This window comes from Chaetura pelagica, unplaced genomic scaffold (genome assembly GCF_000747805.2).
Source record: "Chaetura pelagica isolate M959 unplaced genomic scaffold, ChaPel_1.0 scaffold9, whole genome shotgun sequence".
Lineage (NCBI taxonomy): Eukaryota > Metazoa > Chordata > Aves > Apodiformes > Apodidae > Chaetura > Chaetura pelagica.
Genome location: NW_009954494.1, coordinates 1,980,531 through 1,992,824, shown reverse-complemented (window position 1 = coordinate 1,992,824; position 12,294 = coordinate 1,980,531). Strand labels below are relative to the sequence as shown.

Here is a 12,294-nt window from a genome sequence, read left to right as displayed (position 1 = left end):
CTTTCCTGAGTTTTGCTGTTGTTTGTGCTGCTGTTGCAAACAACAGGGGAGAACCTGTCTCGGACAGTCCCTGTTCAGTGAGTTTGTGCACTGAGTGTCAAGGTACAACCAAGGTAAAACACTTTCTGCAAAAAGACCAGATATGATGTCTGTCTTCTTCCATGGTATGATGATCTGACAAAACAGCATATTCATGCTCACCTCAGCTTTCTGCTTTTTTCCCCACACAGTAAACAGGACCACACACTCTTTTCCCAGTCTGTCTTTTCCTTTGCTAGCCATAAATGCAGTTACTTTTCTGTTTGTGCCTGTAGGTCATGCCTGGAGGCTGGGAAGGGAGGAGGTGACCCATGAGGTCCCTTCACCCTTGCCCGCTGTAGTTCCACAGCCTCAGTCAGCACAGAGAGGTCAGGATGGCTGGCATCAGTGTAGGTGGATTTCCTCTTCAAGTCTCCTGAGAAATGTGCTAGCAGAGCAGAAGCCTGGCAGCTTGCTTTACTAGCCAGAGGAAGAGCCAGTTAATGAAATGCAGTTTAACTACTGACCAGAGATTGTTCAGTGCTGCAAGACAGACATTTTTTTCAAGAAAAAAACATTAGCTAAACACATTGTTTCATAGCACATGCCCTGTCTTCAGGTAACAAGAACAATTATTTCTCTTTCTAGTCCTTGCCTCAAGCACCATTTCCTCATAGGAGCCATATAATGTAATTATTTTGGTGCATCTGTTCAAGCCATAGCAGAGCAGACAAAAATAATGGAACAAGAAGACTAAATTACAGGACATCCCTTAATTCGATCATCCTTGGAATGATTTTGTAAACCAGGTTCTTGATTAAAGAACATACGTTTCTCCTGATCAGGCATTACCCAATTTTTACTCTCGATTAGCATTCCACAATGATCCAAAAGCCCAGAACAGGTGAACTTCAAAAGACAAAGGATGTTCAGATTAAGCTTTTCACCAGGCACAACTGTTCAGCTCTTTTCAGAATGTCATAGTCTGAAATAGAAACACAATCTCCAAGTATAAACTGGGAAGCTAAATCAGAAAGGATTGGTTTCCTAAAGAAGGAACCCTGACCATTTTCTCACAGAAGCTAAGACATGAGCTCTCAAAGGCAGTGGAAACAAAGTAGTCAAACAGAATGTGAAAGTTTGGATAGATTTAGAAAGGGAGGTAAACATACAAACGCCACCTTATGTTCCTGAGAACCATATGCAGACTTTACATGGTGAGATACCTTCAGAGAAGTTAGGCCTCCGGCATTAATTCGGGACTGTTCTGCCAGCCATTCACATCATCAGCCCAGTATGAAGCTCCCATCATCTTGAGGAAGAGAAAAACTACCATCTTTAACATGGGTCTGGGAGCAGTTTTTAAAGTTTCTCAATGGAAAACATCAGGAGGAGCACCACCTCAAGTCTAATTAGGCATCTTACTCTAGGATGGTGGAAGGCTTCCATTAACAGGTTTTCTCTTTCTCCTCAGCCATTCCTGCCATTTAGCTTACACGTGTCCTCCCCATTGCCTCAAGTTTGTGTCTCCTCTGCAGGTGTTTGCTCTTCCCATGCATGTCAGGAGCAAACTGGACATTCTGCTCCAAGATGGCAGTGCTGGAATATGCAGTGTGGCGCTGAGGAGCCAGCTGTGGCGAATCTCCTTGCTAATCTAACCCTTGGTACTGCCTTCAGTGTGTAAAAGAGACTTCTGTGAACAGGAAGATACTCTAGAAATACTCTGGAGCTGGAGGACAACTTATTTTCTCAAGAACAAATAGCCTGTGGAGAGTATTTTTGACAGCTGGCTAAGAAATTTTTGGTTTGAAATTCTCAGAAGCCACAAAGAGTGAGAAACCATTACTTGGGCTAGGGCTGCATCACCCCACAGGAGTGGGGTGCTAACTGCTGTGTCAACATAATACAGCTATACTGCACTATTGCCAGATTATCATTTAAGTAATAATTTCAGCTGCTTCTTGGGATACTTGTCTTTTTGTAGAATCATGGACTGCCAGCTTGGAAGGGACCTCGAGGTTCATCTGGTACAACCCTTCTAGTAAGAACATGCATCCCTAGCCCAAGTCCCATGAGAACACCCAGAATTTCCAAAAGGAAGGAGACAGCAGCTACCAGAGGTTTCATCAGGAAGAGGTAATCGCTTCAGTTTGAGCAACGTTAGTTAACAACAACATCACCCCAGGCTCTCTGGCTTGAGCTTCACCTGGGCTGAGCTCAAGTGAATGCTCCATGCCCAAGTTTGACTCTCTATGCAGAGAAGGCTGGACATCCAAGAGATGGCCACCAGCACTGCCCCTGTCACAAACACCAGTACAATTTGGCCTTGTCTTCAGCTAGAACCCCTGGAAGAAAAGTGCAAATTCAGTGAAAACAGCCTGAGAAGTGATGCCATGGCCCATCAATAACACATCACCAGCAACAGTTCAGACAACTGCAGGAGAGGCATGGACAACCATGATAAAACTCTTGCACAACATCCATATCTCCTTTTAATTAGTTGCTTTGATATCAAGCACAAAGCAAAGCCCTGACAGGTGGCTGTAGAGATCAAAATGATTTAATTTGGAGTTACTCCTGGATTTTATCTATCTAACTTGGGTAAGAATCAAACACTGTATCTTTTAATTTCAAGGGACCTTTTTTGCTCTTTGGTATGCTTTTTTTTTTTTTTTTTTTTCCCCAACAAGCTAAAAAGAACTTGTAAGTGATTTTAGCTTGAGGAACACAAAGTAAATAGGTATTATTTTAAGGCTAATGTAGTGAATTAGACAAATAGAGTTTATAAAGTAAAGTTTTTTGAAAGAAAACATGCTTCACTGGGTGACATTTGCTAAAAACACTTGCACTCATCACGTCTTGATGCCTTTGTAGCTTATTTATGACTCTGTTGATGCTGTTTGTTTTGGTAGTGAAGCTCCCACCTAAGTAGTAATATAAATCAGTAGGATGACAAAAGGCAACCACACAGCAACCTTTTAATGCTGCTGGGTAAGAGAGACACATGAATACAAACCACTGAACATCAATAGTAAAAAAGTATCCATGCCAAATCAGGCTCTGACCTCCTTCGCCATTAGAGTTTCATTGTGGCCAGGTGGCTGGTTCCCATCTCTGCGGAGCTGGGTCCTCCACCTGTTGCAAAAGAGGAGGGCAGCACCAAGAGAGCATCCAGCAGCACTTTCCTATGAGCCAGGCTCAAACTAACAGACTCAACTCCTGAAATTTCTGGGGATGCCAGGCTAGTGCCTCATCTCCTCCATGCTAGCAGAAACACACATGAAATGCATTTAGAAACTGGTCCACATTCTCCTGGACATCATGTGAAGCTGTGGCACTGATGCTTTCTGATCACTGAAGATCTAAGACTTGATTCTGAGCCAACATGCATATAAATCAAAAGTGACTCTTCCTGTGAAGTTAATATGCTGGTAAATCAGAGTGAGTACTTCTTTTTCTTTCTCTTCAAAGACAGATCTCCAAATTCTGAAAGATTAATGGTAGCTAGTTCGGGGGCAGTATGGAGACAAAACTCTGATTCAGTGAAAAAGAGTATGTTGAAACATTCAAATGTGGTTGTAGATCAGTGCAAATATGTGTGATGATGTTTTCATTCATCCAACACATCAGCTCTGGTCAAGATTACGGAAAAGATCTAGTTTTAGCTTCTGCTTTTCTTTTTAGCCCTAATGCTTTATGAAATAAAAAAAAAATCTAAGTGGTAAATAAATAAATAATGATGCAAACCATTCTGAAAAGTCCTGCCCTTTTCTTCTCAAAAAATCATTAGGTAAGGTAGTACTATCAAAATAAACAAGCCTTCTGAGGTATTTTCCTGCTAAAATGTGAACAAAATCCTCTGTTACTCCCTCAGTGGGCAACACACTGAGTCACTCCTCATAAAAGGTGTGTTTTCTCCTGCTTGGAGATACACAAAGCTAAGCAATATCTTACAGAGATTTTAATTTAATCTTTCATGTAGCCAGGGAGCTTTAAGCTCTAGTGCTTTTCATTTATGTTACCTCATAAATTAATCATGTAGGTATGATGGAGGGTAGCTCATCAGATTCAATGTGTCATTTTAGAAAGGGGTTAGGAAGCAAAAAGTATAAAGCCAAAACTAAGTAGTCTTAAAAGATCCATTAGGTGCAAAAATCATTACATATGTTATTTCTGGGCTGGACAATGGTTGAAATTAATGACAATTTAGTTACTGTAATTTTATTTTAAGCTAGTGAGCACTTGCACAAGAAGTAAGAGAGTGGTGCTGACTCTGGCATGCTCTTCTGTGGCCTGTCAGAGTGCTCTGCATCATTCCCCACGCACATGGTCCTGCGCCAAGGGTGGGTGGCACCCCTGGTAGAGAGCATGGAACAAGTTCTCCTTGACTGGTCTACACCTGGGCACAGCTCTGGCATTTGATGGAGCTGCACAGGGAGCCTGAAGCAATTTGGACATGAATATATGAGTTCTTGTTTGCCTTGAAGAGCAACTCTCTCTTTGTGCCTGAAGACACAATTGACAATCTGCTTCGGCTTGAATAGGAGGTTCCTTATCATGCAATATGGATCAACCAGAAAGCCTGAACACTTCATGTTATGGCCTAATCTTAAAAAATCTTAAAAAGAAACTAATAAACCTGCTTTTGAATTTAAACTGCTACTATAAAATTTTGCTGCCAAATTTATTACAATTATATGTGTTATAAAATGGGAAAAAAATCTGTGCCACTTTAAACTGGTTTGTATCCATGACAGGTATGTTCTTTCATGAAACTACAAAACATACAGATTCACATATATACAGCACAGTGTGTGTGTGTATGTGTGTTTCTACAGGTATAATACAATAAGAATTTAAAACCATAATAAAGCATATAATCTGTACAGGAGAAACTACACATCACCTATTCACTGTTTGTACATTTTATGTTCCCTCTTTTGCACATTTTTCCGTAACTGCTGCTGTTCCTTACATTCTTCTCAGCTGTATTGGTATTTCAATGCTTGCCTGCTGGCTCAGGCCCTATGAAGCTGCCCACGGAGGAAGGGGAAGTGTGAAAGCTCTGTCTGTGCCATGGTGAGGGGAGGCTGAGCTGCCCAACCCTGCTGAGGGGGAGGCAGCTGCACAGGTTCCTTGGGGAGCTTTACTGCCAAAAAAATATGTGCCTATAGATTTTAGCAACCTGTGTAGGTAAGATCTAAGAATCCCTTCCTTTACTACCTCACTGCTAAAGTGACTTAGATACCATATTTCTACCTTCTCCCACTACCACCTTTTCATTTATCTCGTTGCAAATTCCTGCTTGAGAGCTTTGATAGTGATGACAAAAGAAGAAGTGATGAAGCAAGTTGCTTGTTAGTGCCAGGTCAGAAGTGTCTTACTTCAACTATGCAGAAGCCCATGCAGTGCCTCCCTAGGAAGTCCAACTTTGCCTGGAGCCCAAGGTTTCCTGAAGATGGTAATGAAGATGGTAATGCCTCATACAGATCTGCAATGTCTCTGCATATATATAATATGCAAAAAGGAGGAATAATTAAGAGGGGATGCTAGAACTAAACACTTGAGGTTTCAGATGTACATGCATGTGACATCTCAGCCATAATGGAGCAGGCAGATGAACAGTAATTCTTTTTTTATAGTAATTCTTAATGCAGGACCATTGAAAGGTCTCAGTGTAGACAAGTGGACATGCTGAAGCAGACGCTACAGAAATGCATGGTAAAGTACAGCGCTCCCTCTGAAGGACTGTCTCATCCAGATGGACAGGGAATACTAGGAAATTAGAGGTCTGTACGACTTGCTTAAAAACACAAAACAAATCTGCAGCAAAGCCGTGTCTCCAAATGCCCAAGTCTACCCTGACACCAAGAAATTAACCCTATTCAATCTGCCAGTCAGACACACAAAATGCATGTTCTTCATTAAACCTGCTGCAAGCTTACTTGTAATGATGTCCCCCTACATCCCAAACAAGCTGCAGGGCTTCAACTCAGCCATCATTTAATTAAATGGAAGACATAAAGCTATCAACCATAACAATTAACTGCAGCAACAAAGAGTATAATGCTCTGGTTTTAATCCCAGGGATCTGGCAAATCACAACTGCTCACCTCAGGATTCATCAGTATTTAAAACATTATTTGAGAACAGGTGGAAAGAAATACACTTAAAAAACAAATAAATGAAAAGGTAGTTTGGGGCTAGCATTTGGTATTGTTTTTAGATTAAACCGTTGCTTTCTTTAACCTCCATACTGCTCTCATCTCTGAAGCAACCATGTATGCTGTGGAGTAAACAACAAATATAATCTGAAGACTGAAGTGCAAGACATCCTAAGAAAATACCTTTAAAACTTCTGGATACTGCTCTAGGACCTGCAGTGATCAGTGAAATTCCTTTATATGCAGCCTCCAAATTATTTAGAAGATGAAGAAACTGTAATAATGGCTAAGCAGCAAACTTTCGGCACTTAAAATCTTAATCCTAGTCATCTCAGATTGAGCATTTCCCAAGTACCCTGGCTTTTTAGACTTTTCCTGTAGTAAGTTTCCACCTCGCTGCTGCACAGCTGGAAGCTGAGAAATGTGTACTTCTTACTGTTTACTTTCTGAGCTACTTCACTAAAAGGCTGTGAGCCCCACTGTGTAACAGAAGGAGAAAACATTGTTCACATCCTTCCATGTATCAGGGAAGCTCTCTGACATAAGACATCTTGATGGCTGAGTCATCCCATCTGTCCCAGACACCTCTCAGGCCAAAACAAGATGAGATGAAATGAGATGAGATGAAGGAGCCTCACCAAGAGGCAGTCCTTCAAGCAGCCAGAATATCCTCAGCCCCTCATGGAGGACAGGCACTCAGGGTTCTCCATGAGTGCTTCAGGCTTTGTGGGCCTGGCTTGCTGCAAAGACTAGGTGTGTTGAAGACAAAGTGCTGCCTTTGGTTATGACTGTTCTTCCTCCCGGAAATAAACACAACAGCTCGAGTTTAACCGGGATCAGGGCTTGGCCTTTGATGTCAGGGGCATAATGCCAGGAAAATACTGCACTACTTTTTACTTGGCTATTCAAGGCACTGCACTAGTCCTGAGTTTGGAAAATAAAAGCTTACTTAGCTTACTCAGAGATTGCCATAAAAGTTAGCTGTGGGCAGAGGAAGATATTAATTAAAAAAACATGTTTGCAGAGGTTAGAACAGAAAACTCCAGAGAAGCAATTGCAGAAAATGTGGCCTTCCATTACATGACTTGTATGTATCGGAAATAAACCTGGATTTCTTACTGTTGGAGTGAAATTATGTTAAGAGTAATAACGTAACACTTAGCACAGGACACAAAATTAATTCAGAATATCCTTTAACAAACCTGGAGAGGAAAGCAAACACAAGTTTGATTTAACTGACTCATCCCAACATCTGCTAGAGGCCAAGCAGCATGCAAGAACCACAGGATAGAAAAGGAAAAAAAAAAGCTCCCATACCTGTATCTTTGTTTTGGAGACTGCTTTTCAGCTGACTTAAAAACATGTCCAAGATAATACAAAGGAAAGAATAAAAAGTTCCAGTTTGTTGCAAACCATGTTAGAGTGAAGGGTGCATCAAATTTCTTAAAGGTCAGTTTTGCTAGCTGGGTTGAACCCGACCAGGAGGAGCAGACGCCCAGAACCACAGCTACACCCCAGAAAATCTTCTTGAGCTGTGTCACGGAGCATTTCCAGCACCAGCGGTTCACCCTTCCACTGCCTTCCGCCCCCGCGGGCATCTGCGCTTCTGCTGGGGCTGGAGACTCCCGGGAGCGCTCATCCCCTGGGGAGAAGGAAACACAAGGCTTACTAAAGAAACCCAGCCTGCACTGTAGTTTTCAGATCCTAGGCCCTTTTGAAGTCACAGGGAGCTTTACCAGCAGAAATAAAACCCCACCAGATCTTGCCACAAAATGTCCTTTGTTTTTAGATCATTGCAAAGCCCCTGGTTCAACAGTCATGACTACAATGCAAATAATAATTATCACCTCCAGATTTGGCACCACTGTCAAATGGAAAGGGAAATTACATGTTGCTCTGATGTACGTAGAAGGGCATAACACCACTTAAAGTGATGCTGTTTGGACACATAAATGAAGGGAAAATATGGCATTGACTTAAATAAAACAGCAAAGGGGATTACAATAGCACTTGGTATGAGTATTGGCTTGGAAAATGCAGAATTGGGCACCTTATGGAATATGGTGTTTCTTAAAGAAGAGAGGGGACAATGTATTTAATCCTGCAGTTAAGCACGATCACTGTAACATAATTAGCACAATTAATAATGAACTTAGATCACCAAATATTTCAGCAATGCCTCGCAGAACAGCTCTTCTGAGGTTGTAGCCAGATGGCAAAATTAGACCAAAGCACAGGCCACCCTGAAGGGCATTTCAGACTAGGCAACTCTAACTATTTTTTCACTTGAGTCCTGCACCAAATAAGACTGTACTGGAACTTTGCTCCTGTATAACTGAGCCCAGCATGCTGCTGGAAATTTCTCTCCTAAAAAACTTGCCTCTACATCCTTAAACATTAATTGTAATAGTCCTGCTACTGTATCCAGCTTGTGAATGAATGAGCAAAGTGAGGTTAGGTGGTTCAGTTCCTGTGGAAATCAAAACGTGGTGGCAGACCTCAGGAACAGGCCACTCTCTTCAGAGCTTTTGCCCTGTCTGTCTTAAATTCACCCTGTTCAACATCTGCTAAAGCTGTCAGTCACCTGCAAGCAATACTAAAGCAGTGATTTCTGTTAAAGGCCAACTTCACTTTAAGTTGGTCCATTCATTTGAAGGATGCGATAGCAATTCATGTTACACCTTCAATATAGGAACATACAACTTCAAAAGGGTCCAGATGTCATTGCATGCATTGAAAGGTGGAAAGATAAATTGCATATAATACACAGGAAAGACAAAATACAGGCAGAGCAATGAGAGGCTGCATTATTGCCAAACATTTATATGTGCTCAAGGCAGACTAAGAGAGATCCACACACAAAACATCCTTCCTTATCCTGCTAAGAATCAGTATTTGGAATGGAAAATCTCTTAAAACCTCCTCTTTCACATTAACCTAAATTTGTATTTACATGAGCTAATGCATTATTAAGGGAAAAGTTTATTCCAATGGAGAAAACAATTTAATTATTTCTTTACAGATAAGAAATGAATGGTCTGAGCTAAGAGTACCATTAATTTGCCTAGTAAAGCTGTATTTTGTAATGGGAAAAACTCTGGACTCTGAAATCTTGAAAACTAAAGAGGATGTAGACCAGTAAAGGTATAAACATAAAGGGTTTTTGAGCAGCTTTAAGAGAGATGAGGACGTTGCTGATCTCTCCACTTATTTCAGTTTTCAATAGAAGACTATGTGGGCAGCTTCCCACATAACAGGAGATGCAGCAGCAGGCCAACGAGTTACCCAGAGTTAATATGGCTTTGTATTAAACAGATAATGAAAGGTTTTGAGCTACCTGCTAAATGTTAGAAGAAGCTAGAATTGAAAAAAGGCTGCCTGTGAGCCCTTAGCTCATTCAAAATAATTTTAACTTATCTTCTTTGCAATGTACTGTTCGTAACTAATGCTTCTTGCCTCACTCTCTGCACAGACCCCTCGGTGATCAGTTTACTAAACAATGATAGATTAATTTTTTTACCTTCACCACACCATGGGCAGAGAGATGCCAATGCTCTCTTTGCTGTCCACCACACAAGTTCCACAACGAATACTGACTTTTTCATTTCCTCTCAAGCTTTTATACTGGGCATTGTTTCTCTAACACCAAACACTTCACACATCCTAATGAAATCCAGCTCCTTCCCATGGACTGAGGGGAGAGCTGGGCATAGAAAAAAACAATCCAGGCAGCTGGGGTGCCAAACGAGAGTTTAGGAGTGCTTAGTGCCACTGACAATGCAGAGAAGAGCCTCCCTCCACTCACAGTTTGCATCTCTGAAACTACCTGGAGAGCTAGGCAAAAATCTTCCTCTTTTTAGAATATAACTAGCAGGGTACCTGCCATCTCCAGCTTCTCTGCAGTTTTTCCCCTGGGAAGCAGGAAACCAGGATTTAAACTCCTCCTACTGAAGATATTTAACACTAGAGAAGATGCCTTAAGCCACTAGGGTGTATGGTATCCCAAGACAAGTAAGTGCTCTGAATCACAACACTGAAGCTGTGCTATGTCTTCTAAAATAAGTATTGATCACTGAGACAGCAACATGTCTGGCCCTCTGGCCCAGGAGTTTTGGCAATCACTGAAACACAGGAAAATCACAACTATACCAATCTGATCCACCAGACACTCAACATAAAATAATGCAGTGCTTAGTGGAAATGCCACAAGAGACACTGGAGAGGATCTTCTCCACACCATGGGCTGAAGCCACCCACCCTGCTCCCCACTGCACTGTGCACATATGCATGAGTCAGCAGCGCATTTGGACAGCCTGCATGGTGTGTCACTGCCTTTCAGCTCTATTCCATGGCAAACACTCCCTGGAAAATAAAGCTAAACTTGTTTATGTTTTCTCTGCTCCATAGGTACATTTAATTTTGTGTTAAATATACCAACAGAACATCCACTTTCAGCAAAATACAATACTGCATGTATCACTTCTAAAGTGATGTTGCAGCTCAAGGCTCACATATCTATGGGTGCTCATTCTTTGGATGTGTTTACACGCTGGATGGAGTAAAAGCTTGTCCTAGGCAGGATGGGTTTCCAAATGGTGGGCCCCATATTTTGGGATAAAAATCACTGAACCAGTGATTAGCAGTTACAAGCTGAGACTCTGATGCCAGAGGGCTAGATGTCAAATGGGAACTACCTTTTCCAGTGGATGTGGCACTGTCCTGGAGGATGCCTGGGACATAATCTCCCTCAAGCCAGATAGCAGATGCTATAGATGATATGCACCCATGTGGTCCCATCCTCCCATTTACTGTGTTAGGGACTTGCCTGCCAGCTGGCATAACACCCAGGGCTGTACCTTTCCCTGCCTGGTCCCTACATCCCCATGGGGACAGTTTTTGTCACCCAAGATGCAGATGCACAGATGGGGTAATATCAAAGCCTGCACATGGATGAGAGGCTCCACTCTCCCTTTCTAATACTGCTCAAGGCCAACTGGCAATGGAATGCACATAAATTTAAATATAGCAAAATGGCTTTTCAGAATGGATGAGGCAGGACACAAAAGAATTTTATTTCTGGACATTCTCCTCCAGACTTTTAATGGATTTCTTCCTTTACTCCTTCCAGCAGAGTGCTCTGTATGCTACTGTATCACCCAAAGGAATAAAATGGGATGCTGAGATTGAGGGAAAATACCTATCTTGCTTTTACTAAATTTGGATTTTCATTCTCCCTTTTGTTTATTAATTTTTCTGTTTCATAAATCCCAACTGGAACCACTCCTCTCCCCTCCCTTTAAGCCAACCTCTCTTCCATGGCATTCAGAGGCAATGGAAGGAAACCACCTCCACTGTTACTGCATCCCCAACCCCAGGCAACAGTCATCCTTCTGTTTCCTCCATTATGGGTGAAACCCCTCTCAATTGACTTCAGATACCCGTGGTAGGGACATCTAAACCTGAGCTGCTCACTCCATGGCCCCGGCTGAGGCCATGGAGAAAAACAGTGACTTGAAGGCACTACACACCCCATATAAGGTAGATGTTTTAGATCATATGTGTGGCAGTGCTCCCCTCCACCTTGCTTAAGCCATAACCTTCAGTGGAGGTCATGATGGCTGCATCCAGCTTCCCCTGAGTTTGGGGGATGGATGGCAACATGGTAGACAAAGGGCACCTGGAAGAGTAACCCAGATGTCTTGCTGGTATGCAAATATGACTGAAAGTCAATCATCCTATAAACAGTGGACAGCCCAGGGCCCATTGAACTGGCCTGAAATGACAGTAGGCTGCACACCAGGATCTCCTCTTGGGTAGGGGTGCCACTCAAGGTTACTGCTAGAGGTTGAGAAACTCCTTGCTGCAACGGCTTCTTGGTAAGTGATTAATAGCATGTTAACCTTTGAAATCTTAGCTAAGTGTTTTAAAGGATTGATTGCACATATACAATCCCTTAGACATAAACCATTGACCAAATCTGGGACTAGCACTGGATCCAGTCGCACCTATACTCCTCTCTGAGGAGTTTAGGAAGCAAAGAGGTCTATTCTGAAACTTGTGACTCACCAGGAGGGCCTCCCTGACAGTTTTGTCTAACACTGCCCTTTATTCA

The 12,294-nt window shown here is 42.2% G+C and overlaps 1 protein-coding gene across 1 annotated transcript in view; it reads right to left on the bottom strand.

The window, feature by feature from the left end:
- Positions 1-7,820, bottom strand: part of SLC35F3 (solute carrier family 35, member F3) — a 46,963-nt gene extending 39,143 nt beyond the window's left edge. The window contains exon 1 of the mRNA XM_010004542.1: positions 7,500-7,820. Coding sequence (XP_010002844.1) covers positions 7,500-7,780 — 281 coding nt within the window. The 5' untranslated portion in view covers positions 7,781-7,820. The remainder of the gene's footprint in view (positions 1-7,499) is intronic.
- Between the last annotated feature and the right edge of the window lie 4,474 nt (positions 7,821-12,294).